This window comes from Aulonocara stuartgranti (genome assembly GCF_965226115.1).
Source record: "Aulonocara stuartgranti genome assembly, chromosome: 12".
In the NCBI taxonomy this organism is placed as follows: Eukaryota; Metazoa; Chordata; class Actinopteri; order Cichliformes; family Cichlidae; genus Aulonocara; species Aulonocara stuartgranti.
In genome coordinates, this window is record NC_138948.1 from 24,525,637 (window position 1) to 24,542,235 (window position 16,599).

The following is a 16,599-nucleotide window of genomic DNA, read 5'->3' on the forward strand; positions in this document are numbered from 1 at the left end:
ATAATTTGCTGCAAACATGCTGTGATGCAAGTCATCTAAAGGATAGCTGTTGTTGTTGTTTTTTAAAGCACGTTCATGATATTAGATGACCATGAAAGGTAAAAGCAAATTTGGAGGTTCAGGTAAGTGAAAGGGGTGAGAAAGCCAACTGATTTACACTCAAAATAAAATGACAACAAGACGACAATGAAAACACAAGTTTGATTCCAGTCTTTATTACAACAGGAACAGCTTGGGTAATGCCATGTGCCAACGTTATTGCTTCTCAACACAACTCTCTAGGAGGTCAGCGTTAATATAAATGAATAATTGAAAGCAGGTGATTTAATGGGTTTACAAAATAGGCAAACAAAAAGAAACAAACATGAAATGATCGCTTGAACAAACAAAGCTGACGCAGAAAGCAGTTTTGACTGAAAAACAGGAGTCTTATTAAAATTTGGTCAACCCTCTTAACATTGATCTTAACTTAATTCACAATTATTCAGGATCAAACTGTTTCATGCCTTTGTGTGTCCGACATCAGATGGAAACTCTAAATTGTGACTTTCCATTCCGTGAACATGAAAACATGTACGCCACTAATCTGCCATTGGCTGCTGTACGTGTAAGCTGCACATTCCTCTGCAAACCTTACAACAGTTAGGCTCATTCCAGGCAAACCATCTCTGCAAGTATCAGAGATGTTCTCTACATTCCTCTACGTCCGGCCTACAGACCTCCTGCACTACTGTTTCCAAAACAAAGGATGAACAAACTCTGGGCATTCAACGTGGCCGTCGTGTCTTGGCAGCTCGAGACATACCGGTGGTCTGGTTGGTGATGTGCGCCAAGCCAGGCAAGCTGCTAGCAAGTTTGGCCAGCCCACCATTAGTGAGCAGCTGATGGATGGCGGTGGTTTTAGCCACTCCTCCTGTGGTGACCACAGGCACTGCCCGGAGCAGAGCACTGCTGCTGGTACCGGCGGAGCTCAGGACCGGACCCTGTGGAATGGCACAAACAGCATGAGGGAAGATGAGTGGACAGGAAAGATGATTTTATCATCTTTTATTCCATTAGGTCACTTAAAAGGAAAAAAAGCAAGAAAAAAAAAGCAGTTTGGTAGTATTGAAGCCGATTAGACGCGATGACGACGTCTATTAACAAAAAAAAAAAAAAAAAAGTTTTTCCTTGGCAATAAAACATATGCTCCAGTTTCTCTTTTATGTACCTAAACCATGGAAGTTCCACTAGATCTGTGTGTTTTCAGTTCTTTTAATCATTTGGGTAACCAATTACAAATGTGGCATATTCAAAAAAATAGATTAACACATAACTACACACTTTAAAAAAATAAAAATAAATAAAACCCTCTTTGAGTGTTATAAATAGTCTACATAATTTATCGCAAATGGATGGTTCAAAATCTGGTTTAGGAATCGAATACAACCACTCCAAGTGTTACCTGGGTGCCACCTGTGTTGGCTGCTGTTGAGGGAACGTTAGGAGCTTTGGTGACGATCTCCTGAAGACTGAAACTTAGGCCTTGTAGAAGACTGCTGGCGGAAGGTGCTGCACACACACAGATCAATCATTGATTGGGTTAAATCAATCCCAACGAAACATCACAGAAATTATTAAGGGAAAAAAACAAAACATTCCAAGGCCTAAACTAACAACACACACACACACACACACACACACACACACACGATAGCCAGGGCAAGGTTTGGGTCAGTGACTGACAGCGATGGTGCAAGAGGTGATCAATGATGATGTTTGCTAAAACATGTTGTCCAAATTCTCAGCTCAGCGATCAAACTGGATCCCACACAATAAAACCAAGCAGAACTGCACTTGTGTTTTGATGTCACTATGTTGAGATCAGCTGCACAATTAAGAGTGCAAACAAGCGTGCAAGGCAGGACAAGACGAAGATACCTTGGGCAGTGGCTGGAGCTTGCGCCTGGGCTGGTGTGGAAGGCCCCGACACCATGCAAGGCTGCACGCTGCTGAATGAGCTGGAGCCTGGGGACAGGGCACCAGACACCTCTGAGAGACTACCAGACCTGCAGTGACACACATAACCACCAGTCTACTCAGGAGCTACCCCAGCAAGTGCTGCTTTGGCCATCACTCAGCTCCCAAACTCCAAGTACACCTCTAACCAATCCCTCTGCACCAGACACCCCACCAAATGGGAGTGGATGTGGGTGTAGGGATAGTTAGGGTTTCAAGTGCTCCAACCTCAATGTGTCAGTGTGTGTGTGTGTGTGTGTGTTATGGCGCTGGCTTGCTTACCGTTGGCCTGTAAGAAGTCCAGACAGCTCCTTGGCACCAGCTACAGTTTGTCCCATTGTCACAGTTAAGGGCTTTCCTGAGACACCCACTGCAAGAAAAAAAAAAAAAAAAAGAAAATATGAAGGACAGTCAGTTATCTCGCTTTGGTAAAAACAAAAAAGGAACACAAAAACAAAAAACAACAAATAAATTATGATCATTTCTAGAAAAAGGGTGAATCTCAAAACAACCACCTGGTCATTAATGACAGGCAGAATGTTTGTTTTTTCAAAATAAAAGGCTTAGCAAAGCCCTAGTTTAAATTTAATAATGCATAATCAACAAAAAACACATTTTTCATCTGCACAGTTGAATGAACTCAACCTGCTCAAAGCATCTGTCTGCCCACAAGTGATTTTAATCAACGCATGAAAGAATGAACTATATCTTTTTATTCTGACAAAAACAAACAAAAAAGCCCAGACAAGTTCTCTCAGTGTTTAAAGATTCAAGTTTGTATGAAGCTATGTATGACATGAGAGGCAAATTACCCAACACCTTATAGTGGGTGACTGCAGGAATGTATTGCTGATTGGCTGAATCAGTCACTGCCTTCTTTTTGTGTGTGTCTGTGTGTTTTTTTGTTTTTTTTAAGGCTGTTTATTGGAATTTTATTTCACAAACTAAGTGGTTTGCCTCACTGACAATTCAACCAAGTAAATAATTAATCCATCTAGTGCAATTCAAAGCAGTTGGCATTTTTTGGCCATTTTGGGAATGTCCATGTTGCACTGATTTAAGCAGCAGATAAATAATTATTTTAGAGAAAAATAACAGTTTTTTACCATCTATAGAAACTTCACTTAAATTTATTTTTAACAAAAATGATGTTTTATAACTACAGACTGCTTTGGGCTATAAACTATCAGAACCTTTTCTGTAATTTTACATATTTATTGCACAGAAAAACTTAGATACACTGTTGAAGCTATACGTTTTTAAAAAATCTTATATTAACCCTCTGCGGTCCAGGGTATAATTGGCCGTTTTTGATTACTTTTGATTTCACCTCTACATTTCACATTTAAAAAACTGTTTATCTTGCCTTGTTTGGTATCATTATTTTCAGCACAACCTCGAATATCTGGCATTGGAGTCGTTTTTTCATTTTGACATACTATATTAGCACAATTGATCTAAACTCAGACAAAAATGTTTCATTTTAAATATTTAACGTGTTTAACGAATCATTTTCATAACTTGAAATCCAAATAGAAATTATACATTTCTAAAAATTGTGCACGTTTGGCAAACAAGAAAGGTATGGTACCATTTACCTAAATCTGGCCACAACCCTGGCCTAAACCCTGCAGGTCTGACAACAGGAGGTGTATCGGTCCAGTTTTCTATGTGGACACAGCGTTTACACTGGAATCTGCCCTTGGTGGCTTTTTTTGGAGGAAATGTGACATTCGCTAGTATACCTGACACACAAAACAAAAAGTACACAATACAGTAACTATAGCCTCCAAACACGCTAAATGTCACTAATGTCTCACATGTGAAAACTCGCCCTCTCTCTTTCTTTCAGTCGCCCGATTTCTCTCGCGGGCGTCACTCCTAAAACTTCCCCTTCTCCCTAAACAACCAAGTGCCACATGCTGCCATATCATTTTTTGATTGGCTCACATGGTACACTTTAACACCAATAGGGAACGGGTGTTTTTTATTTTTTCACTCGCAAGCGGAGAGTGTTTGCTAGCACTGTCCTTAGAAAACACCATTTTTACCGTTTCTTTCTGCCGTGCACACCGCTGTTTTGTTCAGAAAGAAACATCGCGTGTATTTTTTAATCATAACTCTGGTGTTACGTGGCCCATCGACACAATTTAAAAACTGGTATATAGTTTGAAGTCCAAATTGAATTGGAGACTCTGGGTCGCTGCATCTTGTAGCCGTGTTGTCTTAAATTGGTCATGTGATTTTGACGCGCCGGTGCGTCCGTCGACCCCAGAGGGTTAAGACATCTCAGAAATTAAATATGTAGCTAATCTTCTTTAAACTGACAGTAAGATGATTTACTGGTCAAGCCCACTTCAGATCAAAGTAACTTGATAGAAAGTGAGCTTGACCTCCCTCACTTAGACCAGAGGTTTTATATGCAGCTGTGGTCATTTAACAGTGAACGCTATTGCCAGCTGTTTGTTTACTTAGATGCTGCCAGTGGAGTAGTCCATCTGGTTGCTACATTTAGGCCTTCCTACTTGCTGGTTTCATCTGGTTTAAACTGCAATTATCCAAAGTTGGTCTATTGGACTGTGGATTTTTTTCCCCCGACAGTGAGTTTTTTCATGACTGCATATGCTAAAAGTGTTGTGTGGAGAGCAGGGCTGGGCTACGGGTGACATTCAGAAGTCGACCCTTGTGGTTGTTTAGTCTAGATACAACGCCGAGCAAGTGTCAGCTTGTTGTGTGTGAACCAGTTTAGTTTATCATCATCTTTAATATCAAGAATATCAAAATTTCATGATTTCATTTACACAATTTCTGATTACCAATACTCCTAAATCAAACCACTGTTAAAGGATCCCAGGTTTTGTACCTTCATGTGCAGCAGGACTGAGGCTGCCCCCTGCTGAATCGCTTTGGGAAACAATAGTAACCTTGATCTTTGCTCTCTTGGAGGCTTTGCTTGGAGTGGGACTAGGTGTCTGCCTCCTCTTGCCATGGGACCGCAGTTCATCTCTGTCCAGGCCCTCCATCTGATCAGAGGTCACCGGCACTGCACGGCACAGACAAACACACAGACGAACACACAACTATCAGTGAAGTACTGAAGTGACACGAACCTGTGGTATTTTATCCTTAACTAACCCCAAGCTTTGAAGTTAATATTTGCTCTCAAAAGCTTTATAAAGTTTTAATGCAGTAAAGTAGTCACATTAGTCTACAATTAAAGCAGCGGAAACAAAGGAAGGAGAGTGAAAGGGAAAGAGGAAAGAAAAAAAGGAAAGAAGAGGGATAGACACTTACCAAAAATACAAGGAGGAGTGCCAGGAGGAAGATTTTTCCTCACAAGCATGTTTTGTTTCATAAAAGCAGCAAACTGAGCTGGAATGAATTGGAAAAAAGAGCCGGAAAGGAAAGTTGTAGGAAGAGAAGAGACAAGAGGATGAGAGGAAAGTATTTCAGTCACGTTCCATCTTCCCCCATCAGATGTCGTGACTTGATAATCTCTTCAAAATCTTTGTTTTCTACCATCATTTTCACATCTTGCATTCTACCCTGTCTGGTTACCTTGTAACACCTCTGCAAAAATTCCACTGGAGTTAAGATCAATGGCTCGTTTTAACAAGTTCAAATAAACAAGTGGGGTGAACGGGACAACTGTGTACACACAGGTACCAAGGATCACAGTGCACAAGCGTATTTACAGAGCCCTTTTCAATGAATTCAGAGTTGAGTGAGTTGGTGCACTGACCTTGAGCCTGCTTGTGAGTGAGCACTGTGCCGGAGCGCTGCATGTGTGTCTTGAGCAACTGTGTAGCAGTGATAAGGCTGGACTTCTGTGCCGGAGAAAGACCAGATGTCTTGGGTTTGGGACTGGATGTGGGACTGCTGCAGACACTAGACAGATCCTGAGGATCGAGCGAACATGAGCACCTGGTGACTCATATGCAGACAGTGTAGCTTCTTACAATCATAAGACACGATGCTATGACTGCAATTCCACCATACAAGGTCTTATTATTAAAACTCAACAGCTACTGTTGAATGATAACAGTTATGATACACACCATTGTATAATTTACCATCATTTCATAAAACATTTTTTATTTCATAAAAATACAGAAGACTTCTTACCTCAGATCCTGACGGCGAGATAGGAACTCTCAGTGCAGGGGAGGATGGTCGTCCTCTCTCCATGTCAAAGGGAAGCTCCCGTCGAGGCCTTTTCTTCTTTTCTGTGTCCATGTCTCTCAGCTCACCTGAGCCATGACCGTGGCCCTCCGCCCGTGTAAGCACACCTGAAAGGAAGTCAGCGATCTCATCCTAAAGACCAGTGAGAGAAGAACAAAATATAAATATTCAAAATATAAAACTGCAGCAGATGAAAAATGCTTTCTAGCTATGAGGGCCCACCTGAATGCAGCGGTCCACCATGGTCTGCGTCAGTCCTTCTGATTTCATCTTTGCTGAATTGATTCTGTGGAGTGGTTTAGAGTCAGAAGTGGAAAAATATTAAGTGTCATACTTGACCATGTAGCCAATATATTGTTCAAACTATTAAAATGCGTTTTTGCATCACATATATGTGGTCTCAGAACATTTCATCAAGAAGTTCAGTGTCATATACGCTGCAAACAAAGTAGTTACACTTGAGCAAAGAAATGCCATATAACCCCCCATAAAAACTGTATTATTGCCCAGCAAACTTATCTCATTTATGTGCCATCTCTTGAGTTAAGTGCCTTCTTATCTTTGAACCATTCATAGATTTGTTTTGAAAGTGGTCAGGTACAAGCATCGGTCTGAAAATTTCAGTCAATTTGTTCTGAAAAAACTATGTGAGACCTTCAGAAAGCCTGGAGAACGATTGCTCATGAGCACTTTAAAAGCTAAATATATAGAAAAGAAGGACTTGTGCACAAAACTGTACATTAAGCTTTTGAGTAAATCTTTCTCATCCCAGTGATAAGTTCGATACAGGCATTTACTTGCTGTGACGCGAATATCTTCCAAGCTTCACTGACATAATGAGGAATCTACTTGCATTTGACTCGTTGAACATCATCTCTGGTCCCTGCTAAAATATTATGTTTTTCAGATCTTTAAGGCTGTGACTGACCTCAGATTGTCATCCGCGCCTCCAACCACCACCATGCTGTTGTCTGCCCTGAGCTTCTCTCTGAACTCCTCCATTCCTTCTGTGCTACACTGGAGCGCGTTCTGGCCGACCACAAACAACACTGGTGTCTTCATGTCCAGGAGCGGGTCATCCACATCCTGTAAACCACCAATATGTGAAAAACTGGCACAAGCAAAGTTTTGTTTTTCAGTTATATTTTAAAAAAAAAAAAAAAGAAAGAAGAAGAAGAAGACAGTATTTTTTTCTAACAGTTGAGTAAAACATCAAAGATAAAAACCAGTGCTGAAGCTAGATAATGCTTTAGGTCATACCCCACGTGGCCCATTGACTGTTAGCAGGGGGAAGCCAAGACAGACCACAGCCGTCAAATACTCCATCAGGGACACCTGGAGTCAAAGTTTATTATTAAAATGTATTCTATTGCACACTTTTGACAATAGTGCACTTTTATTAGTGCCATCACATTAAATCACTATGATAAATACATGGTAAAAAGTCTTACATGGCAAGCCATAAGAGCCCCAGCGTTCCAGCCGACCAGGATAATGGGTTTGTGAGGAAAGTGACTGTGAACCTGGTGGTTACATTTATAAAAAACATGCAATCAGTGCAGGTACAGACGCACAAACAAAAAAAATAAATAACCATTATATAGCATCTCTAGTTTGGACAGTGATCTGAGTCATTACCTAATAAATACAATTAGAAATGTGCATAATTAAAAATCTGCCACATTCATCTACATGAATTTAACAAAATAAAGATCACAATCACATCGCAGCTATAGTCACTAATGCATCAAATAAAAACCAACATCCTACCTCCATGACCTTGGCCCTGACAGTACCCAACATGTGCTCTAGGCACTGGGTGATGCCAATATTGGCCCCGCTGTTCACATGAGTGTGTATTGGGATGACCTAACACAAAAACAGCTGTTTTAGGCAGTTTTCTGTGACAAAACAGGGAAGAAAAATATTTCTGTAAACACAAAGATTTGATCTGATGGGACATCTGACCTTTCCAAAAAAGGAGAGCTGTGACTGCCAGAATCTCATTCTCCGTGAAGTGGAGAGGGCGGGATTGGTTGGGCTTGATGGTGCAATAAGGATGAGCGGGGATCCTGGAAGCTTGCTCTGCAAGGAGAAAAAAAAAAAAAAAAAAAAGGATTCAGGGGTCACATGTGCAAAAAGTTAAATGAAAACGTTTTCTGTTGAAAACTGAAAGCGACTGATTTAATTTTACCGGCTTGTTTTGAGACAGAACTCCAACAGCTGGGTCCCATGGCCGTTTCAGTAGCAGTGACAGCGCCTCTGCGCTTGGAGCGCCGGTCTTTGCCGATGACAGCAACATTCTGTCGATCAGCGAGGGCAACTAAGCAGACAGAGGAACGTAACAATGAATCAACAGTCTCATTAATTAATGGCGACCTGTGTTGAGCTTAAAGTCAGTTTTCTGTGTCATGAATGAGGCCCTCTGTTAACCCAAATCACCATAGTAATTTATGCTGAACACATAAAATGGAGCAGGTTATACGCCAAGTTTGGGTTGAAAAATGAAAATAAATGAATAAATAAATAAAAAAATAAAAATAAATCACTGCAGATTATCTTTTATACTGCTGGAACTGCAGCTATAAGAATTAACACCAGCAATAGCTCTTCATTCAATAAAATTTATTTCACTTCAATCTGCCTGCAAACGAAAGCAATTTCCAAACTTCCTTTATTAGTCTGTGGGACGGTAATACTTAACGTTTAAATGGATCCTGTTTAAAGTGTCAGCGCTCTAATGTGCAGCCGTCACCGTAGGGAAAAACTAAAAAACACAGCAGCACTGAGAGCTAAAACAATTACCTTGAATTAAAATCTTTATTGTACTGCTTTGAGCACTAAATCACCAAATTAAAAATTTTCTGCAGCATTAATCTTTTGTCTTATTTGCAATAGTGTAGCACTGAACTTTCTAATGTTCTTTATAGATTGTTAAATCACCATTTCACCATCATTATCATTTGAGAACATCTCAGAAGCAGGCTGGAATCATAGAAATTTTGTGCGAAAGAAGAGTAACATGATGCGTGAAACACCCCTTTTATGTGAGCATGTGCAGATCCTGAAGCAAGAAACCTGGCTGATACCCATTGAGCTAGCTAAGGCAAAGAAACCCTGGCTGGGTTGAACTTTGTAGCCTATCCCTCTGGCACAGGCCTAACAGAAAAATGTACATCAGTTCATACTCTTTATTCAATTACGTACCTTGCTTTTGAGAGTCTGCAGCACATCCAGGTATGCAGCAAGCATGGCTAGGCTTAAAGACTCAATTAGAGTGGTGTGTAACCACTGTGTCAGTTTGGTGTCCCAGTTCACACTGGCCAGCGCATGCCGCACCTTCCTCGCACACTTGTCCACAGCTATCCTTCGCAAAATTGGCTCATTGGAAGTCTGTGAGAAACAAGATCACAGAACAATTCAGTCATTTTTACGTCTGAAATATAACCTACAGAACCAGGGATCCCCACTATCACTCAGCCGGCGAGTTCAGATGGTAAGCCCTAAAATTAGTTGTCATATGGTAAAAAAACTTTTGTAAATTTCTCCTCTCATGCTTTCAGTTGCTTCTGTGTGAACAGATTATCCATCAGTGCATCACCCGGTAGCTTTCTTCATTTTTGTTTATTAAATTTATTAACCAAAGGAGCAATAGGGCATGAATTTCTCTGGGCAGAACTAGGGACTCAAAACCTAAATCACACACGGGCAAAACATGACCCGAGGGCCAGAGCGAGGCTGCACAACACTTTTAGACACCTGAAGCCCTGAAAGAAAAACTAAAATGAACCCCGCCAAAAAATAAGAATGAAAGGGAGGATTATGTTAACGAAGCTTGGGGAGAATAACTGCAGCAAGTCTGTCCTGCTATTTAGTAAGTCAAACAGGGGGTGCTTCACTACAAACTTTTTGTGATGAACTACAATGTATTACAGATCTTAGCATCCAACCCCCATTGGGCTTGAATGCATCTTTTGCAAATCTCAAACAGCAGTAACTTATCCTCATAACTTAGCTGCAGCCACATATGTAAAACTGAACAGATAATTAAATCAGACATTCATATACAAGTGTGTTTGTTTATGGGCTTCACAAACAGAACAGACTGCATTTAAAAATGTTCTTAATTTATTGATGCAGGAACATATTCTATTATTGCATCAGCTGTGTATATCCATATTTAGATATTAGGCAACAACATATTGGCACAAAGTGCCATTATTATATATAATATATCATTTCAACTGTTAAATCTTTTCCCACAGTCAAACAAAGAAGTTGTGAATAATTCTTAGTACCCTTTAGTACCCAAAACAAACAAACAACAAAAAAGACTTACATTTTCATTGGCCAGACGGGCTAGTCTTTCCGCTTGCAGAGCTTTAATGACCTTGTTGAACAATTTGTTCTGGGCCACTGTCCATCCAGTCCTGAAGCAGAATTATTTCAAAGAGATTTACTGCAAGTGGATAACGTTACATGATAAAAGGTGGAGCATTGAGGTGGTTGCTTACTTGTTTACATGTTCCTCCCAGTCATCAGGGGGCGGCGGACTCTCAGCAACTGTACGAGCAAACAGGACATGCCGCTCGCACTCCTTCATCACACTAAGGGCTTTGTGGTTATCATATAGAAGAACAGGTGTTGGCGTTACAGTTTCCACATCTATTAAAGAATCTGAATCTCTGCAGACAAAGAAAAAAAATACCACATCACTACAAGTGATTAAAAATGTGCATCAGATTACTAATTTTACCATGGCTAAAGAGAAGCAGCCTAATAGGAGCATTTTTAACTCACAAAACGGGTTCAGGCTGGCGACGTGGGGTAACAAACAGCGTCCTCGTGGGTCGAGCACTGCTGGCATCTGGGTGGGCATTCCATGGTTTGGCATAGCTGTGGTCCAGAAATACTAAATCTAACTCTCTTTCATGGGCTGAGAGCTGGAACAACAAGGATGTGCCCATCTTTCGAGCTGAGGTCTGGAAGTCTTTATCTCCACCACGATGCATCCTCTTCCTGGGCCCCAAAGGGCCCCGGGAAGACCTTAACAACTGGTGCTGATTCAGGACAAACTTGGGAAAGAAGGGAAGAATTGTTTTTGTATTTTATGCAAAATAATCGAAGAATATTATCAAATTTGTCTGCCAAAAAAATGACTTTATCTTAAAGTGGTATTGCTAATTTTACAGAAATATTAGTTGTGAAACATAGAAATCACACACACGCCCACGCACACATATGTGGGAGGAAAACTGTGTGTGTGTGTGTGTGTGTGTGTGTGTGAGAGAAGATTTGTATCAATTTTAATATTGAAACTCTTACATCATAAATCCATAAAGTTTGTGGTAGGGCAATAGCTCCAGACAAAGCCTTTAAAGCCCTCTAAGTGTTGACATATCAGAAAGACAACGGAATAACTGAACTACAGTCAGCTCTGTGGAAGCGAGCACATTCAAGGGTCTGCACTTACACAATTTCTAGTTTTTTTATGCATAGTGACAATGCGTTGAGCTCCAGGGCTTTACGCTATTTTCCAAATATAACTTATTTATAAGTTATTGATTTAAAAAAACCCAACAACAACAGCCTAAAAAGCCACAAAGCAACAATAAAAGCACTAACAACAACAGCACTACGAGCGATAGCGAAACAGTTTCAGTCCTGGTACTGAGTCAGACTGACGCTTAACACGTTTATACTCTTTAAGCACCACCTATTAGCTTCTACCATGTACTGGATATTATTTTGCCATTATAAACCACATATTGAGTCGCGTGTGGCAAATAACCAAAACATTCCACTTAATACGTGGGTTAAGTGTAATAGGTTCAATATTTATCACAAATACATTCGCAAATTCACCCGCGACTGAAAGCTGCGTAATGACCTAGCATGCTAGCATAATCATAGCGAGCTACAAGCTAAGCAAATGGTGTACCGCTCATTACCTCTTACTTTGATCACTCCATGTTGTCCGCGACGGCTTCAGCTCCTGCTTCGAGCAAAGCAAATATAAGAACGGCGTATTTACCGGGCAATGAAAGAGGTTATATTAAACATAAACATTTAGCTCGTAAAAGCCACTTCCTTTTGTTCGCTTCGTTGCCTTGTTAGGCTCCGCGCCCTCCCTTTCTAGGCCCTAAATTCAAGCGGCTCAGTCAGGCCTGCTGTTTCTACCAAACTGGCAACCCTGATCGTGGCGCGTCAGACAGAGAATGACGCAAAATATGGACTGGATTAATAAAAGTCTGGATTATTATCGGTCCCCCAGAAATAAAATACACGATTTAATGACATGAAATGTGCGTAACTGTAACTTGTTAAAAATGAATCCTACCATTTCCAAGATATATATATATATATATATATATATATATATATATATATATATATATATATATATATATATATATATATATATATATATATATATATATATATATATTTATTTATTTCATGACTTTCATTCTTCAAAGGTTGATTCTGTTCATCTGGACATAGCGTATTGAGTGGGAGAAACGTTTCGTCACTCATCCAAATGACTTCTTCAGTCTCAGCTGACTGCAGGTTTCTCCAATCTTATCGTACATTTGCATATTGACTGAAATCAGCACCACTGAATGAACAATGTGCTGGGAGGTCAGTTCCTTCATCATGATTATGCAAATTCTCATGACCATTGATCAACAACCACTGATCAATGGCCATGAGTACTATTCTCAGGGAGTTGGGGAATGGCTGCAATCACAGCATTGCAAGATGGTGAAAGATGTACCCGTAGGCCCCCTCCTCGATTCAGAGATGGTCTTTCCCTTTTCACGTAAACAGCCTCCTTGACTCCGCTCAAACCGGCGATCCCCCCTGTCCAGGATGTGTACATCCTCATCATTGAAAGAGGTAATGTAATGATGCGATTTGCTCTAAGGAATTTCCCTGCCACCCGTCTGCACACCCCCTATCCCTTGCTAAATTCTTTTTTTAAAAACTGTAAATAACAAGAAAAATACAATTAGTAACCGACTTTCACTTTCAGAACTCCAGATCGGTGAATGATGACAGTGACAGTAACACCGGATCCTGTTCCGTTTCAGCTTTTCATTAAACCAATAATAAAGCCACTGTTTCAGTGTAAAAACTACAATTAATTAAATACAAGAGAAATGAACCGGTTTCAGGGGAAGGAAAAAATCTATAAATGTTCCTATTGTGTGTTAAACAACTGACATGCTCCATGACCTCACAATTCCCTACAAAAGTGAGTTCTTCTTTTTACGTGTACACACGTCAGGTTTCAAATTGCAGCCATGCAGGCGGTTGTTGTCTTATAATGCTTTAATGCTCCTATAACACTGGGGCCACTTTGGACTTTACACATCTGCTCCAGACACATCCGCCACCAGACACAGCCTTGCAAGGCTGTCCTATGTTGGTAATAATTAATTAATAATTCTAATAAAAGTGAGCACAAAAGAGAGGAAAACACCCTGCAATGAGCTGAAACATTAACTTATTTGTTCCTGCTTAAAACAGATTATTATTATTATTATTATTTGGTTTTCATATGTACCTGTTTTCAGAGATATTAACTTTAATAAAAGGAAATTAACTAGACAGGGCAACACGGTGGCAAGGTGGTTAGCCTTGTTGAAGCAAGAAGGTCCTGAGTTCAGTTCCACCATCAGGGGTCTTTCTGTGTGGACTTCCCATAGTCCAAAGACCTGCAGTTAGTGGTTAATTGGAAACTCTAAATTGTCCATAGGTGTGAATGTGAGTGCGAATGGCTGTCTGTGTCCCTGCGACAGACTAGTGACCTGGCTAAGGTGTACCCTGCCTTTTGCCCTAAAACAGCTGGGATAGTGCGACCCTGAAAAAGGATAAGTGGAAGTGAATATATGGATATAATTCTTTTCTGTCTCTCTTTTTTGTCATATTTTTCAAGGAACCTATTTTTGAGAACAGCATAATAAAAATGAAAATTCTGTTTTTGGTGTGCCACTCCAATATTTTTAGTGTCCCCTATATGGCCACCGTGAAGCCAGTGTGAATGTGCATTAAACCTACATTCTTTTTAAAAGCCAAAATGGAGCAATAAGTTGCAAAAATACTAATAAGCCTACAAAAGTTTACAGAAAACGACCCTTGCTTTTTACCTCATTATAAATGTTCTCGATATGGTCTCAGTCACTAATTTTGAGTAACAAGTCTGTTTTATGACTTGTATTCAGTCTAAGTTACAGAAAGGACGGTTTGAGGCATAGATTATACAATAAAGGCATAGATCATATCACTAATAAAGGTATTCTCAAGGGTTGGATAACTGCCAAAAACAAGAGGCTCCTGGTGATTTTTAAAAAAAAAAATTTTGGGTTCAGATTAAGATTTGGGAAAACCAACAAATCAGAAAGGAAGGAAATCAATGAGGAAAATATGTTTTGGTAGCAGGCTGACTAGGGATGACAGCTTTCAATTAAAATCATGTGTAACATTTTACAAGACTGAAGTCACATGTCGTTAAATTTTCTGTTCTTTTCTAACAATAACCTGTCATAGCTTGGTTGTATTTGGAGCTGAAAGTGTGCTGCAGTGACATGCCTTTATAAAAACTGCCACAGCAATATTTATTTGTGTTGCAACTATAACGTTCATAATTGTAATTTGATTACTTAATCTATCCTCCTGTCCAGGTGAGATCGCGTTTAAAATATAAAAAGCTCAAAAGTATTTCATATAATATCAGTGTGCAGTGTCCAAAACCAATGGCTGACACCACTATGTCCATCTACTTGCTCTCTGACCATCACAACCAGCTTTACATAGTTTCTGTTGTAATTTAACTATTCTTCTAATAATGTTTTAATATTAAAACTTCACCACACACGCGCACAAGTTACGAGAACTACTGCTCCAAGCAACTTCATCCCCTCGATGCTGGAATTTCTTTTGCATCCGTAAAACACCCACCAAGTGTGAAGCAGCTTAGTCTACTATTATCTGATCCCTGCTGGGTTAGAGTTGGCAAAGGTACAGACATTCTTTTTTAAGTAGAAGTACAGCTACATAATTAAAAAATGCTCAAAAAGCTCAAATACTGATTCAACTTCTTACTCAAGTAAAACTGAAAAAGTACAGGCTCTGAAATCTCAAAATAATACATTAAAAGCAGCTCTTTGTTGGGCATTTCCATCTGTGCAAAGGACTTCATGCTATTCAATATAACACAATATTAGAATTGTATTAGAACTCTAGTTCAATTGAATTTCTAATTCTAATGCATTAAATCACCTTGAACACAAACAAAGAAAACTAAAAACTTAAAAAAAAAACCCCTCTATTTTAAGTTGCCTAAATTTTAGAAGGTGACTTTGCCTCCACACGTAAACAGAAAAGTGAGTATAGTCAGGGGTTAAAGTGGGATTCGGCAGATGGGGGTTTTAGTGATCATGCGTGGGGAAAAGAATCACAACTCACAATAATTTCCATGAACTCTAGTAGATTTTCTTTGTGAAAATCTACACTGATACACTGCTGAGGTTTACTCCTCTTTATGAATTTGCAGAGCTGAATTAAACAACATATTGCCAGGTGTGCTGTTTATACTTTTAAAAAAATCTTTAAACCAGAAAAAAACCCATAACTTCACATCATATACAGATACATATACAGCAATAGAAAGTAGAGATATTTGTGTAAAAATGTAGGGAATATAAGTGAAAAGTTTTCAGAATAAATAATAATACTATTAATACTCAGAAATATTAACTAATAAATACTCAAGTAAAGCAAAGGTACTTGAAAAGTCTCCCAAAGTATAATAATTATGTGTTTTTCCTTTAATAATTCCCACGTCTGTTATTTGGTGAGTGACAGATTGCCAGATCTCTGCCTGTGGAACTGAAGGTTGAGATGCCTGAGCTGAAAAAGTGACTGAGAGTTGGTTTCATATGAATTCTTGTTCAAGAATCTAAAACGACTAACAGGCATTTTGAAAAATGGCACGAAAGTGATATGAAAGGCATCATTTATATGAAACACCCATCTTCAGACTTCCAGAACGCCATAAAAAACAAATCACTTCAATACTGCACTAAAAACTGGACACCGTATTGTTGGTTCGTCTTTCTTATGCACTACATATTCACATGCCTCTGGGTCAAACACTGACACACAGTCATCAGGGAACCGTTGTGGGGTGGCACACCTGTGATAACGCAAAAGACACACAGTTAACAGTGCATCATGTAAAGTCAAATATAATTGATTTTTCCATCTATTTAAATACCAGTAATTTAATGTGAACACTCAGGCACGGCAACATGCAAGTACAGTCCCAACAATTAGCTCTCCATCTAGATCCCACTGCATGCCAATTGTTATTGTCATCCTTACAATGGGTTGATAGATAGATAGATATTATTC

At 39.5% G+C, this 16,599-nt stretch overlaps 1 protein-coding gene across 5 annotated transcripts; it reads right to left on the reverse strand.

The window, feature by feature from the left end:
* Positions 1-187: 187 nt before the first annotated feature.
* kansl3 (KAT8 regulatory NSL complex subunit 3) lies at positions 188-12,380 on the reverse strand. Of its 5 annotated transcripts, none has more exons than XM_082553319.1 (20): positions 12,139-12,380; positions 10,981-11,255; positions 10,695-10,865; positions 10,520-10,610; positions 9,388-9,573; positions 8,375-8,503; positions 8,149-8,265; positions 7,951-8,049; positions 7,632-7,703; positions 7,441-7,515; positions 7,109-7,266; positions 6,403-6,466; positions 6,124-6,312; positions 5,741-5,897; positions 5,293-5,370; positions 4,862-5,041; positions 2,281-2,368; positions 1,921-2,048; positions 1,445-1,551; positions 188-983 (listed from the first exon to the last, which is right to left on the reverse strand). In XM_082553319.1, the coding sequence occupies exons 2-20, from the start codon at positions 11,190-11,192 to the stop codon at positions 768-770; spliced, it is 2,517 nt and encodes an 838-aa protein (XP_082409445.1). In that variant the 5' UTR covers positions 11,193-11,255; positions 12,139-12,380; the 3' UTR covers positions 188-767. The 5 variants fall into 5 exon arrangements, with proteins under 5 accessions (XP_082409445.1, XP_082409444.1, XP_082409446.1 ...); XM_082553318.1 differs by having other exon boundaries at positions 12,132-12,379; XM_082553321.1 differs by having other exon boundaries at positions 872-983; positions 1,921-2,007; positions 12,132-12,378.
* Between the last annotated feature and the right edge of the window lie 4,219 nt (positions 12,381-16,599).

Coding starts and splice junctions, on each gene's coding strand:
- kansl3 (XM_082553319.1), bottom strand. CDS start 11,192: ATGCATCGTGGTGGAGATAAAGACTTCCAGACCTCAGCTCGAAAGATG. Junction 8,050..8,148: donor AGCTCTCCTTTTTTGGAAAG/GTCAGATGTCCC, acceptor TTTTTGTGTTAG/GTCATCCCAATACACACTCA. Junction 984..1,444: donor CCAACACAGGTGGCACCCAG/GTAACACTTGGA, acceptor GCCATTCCACAG/GGTCCGGTCCTGAGCTCCGC.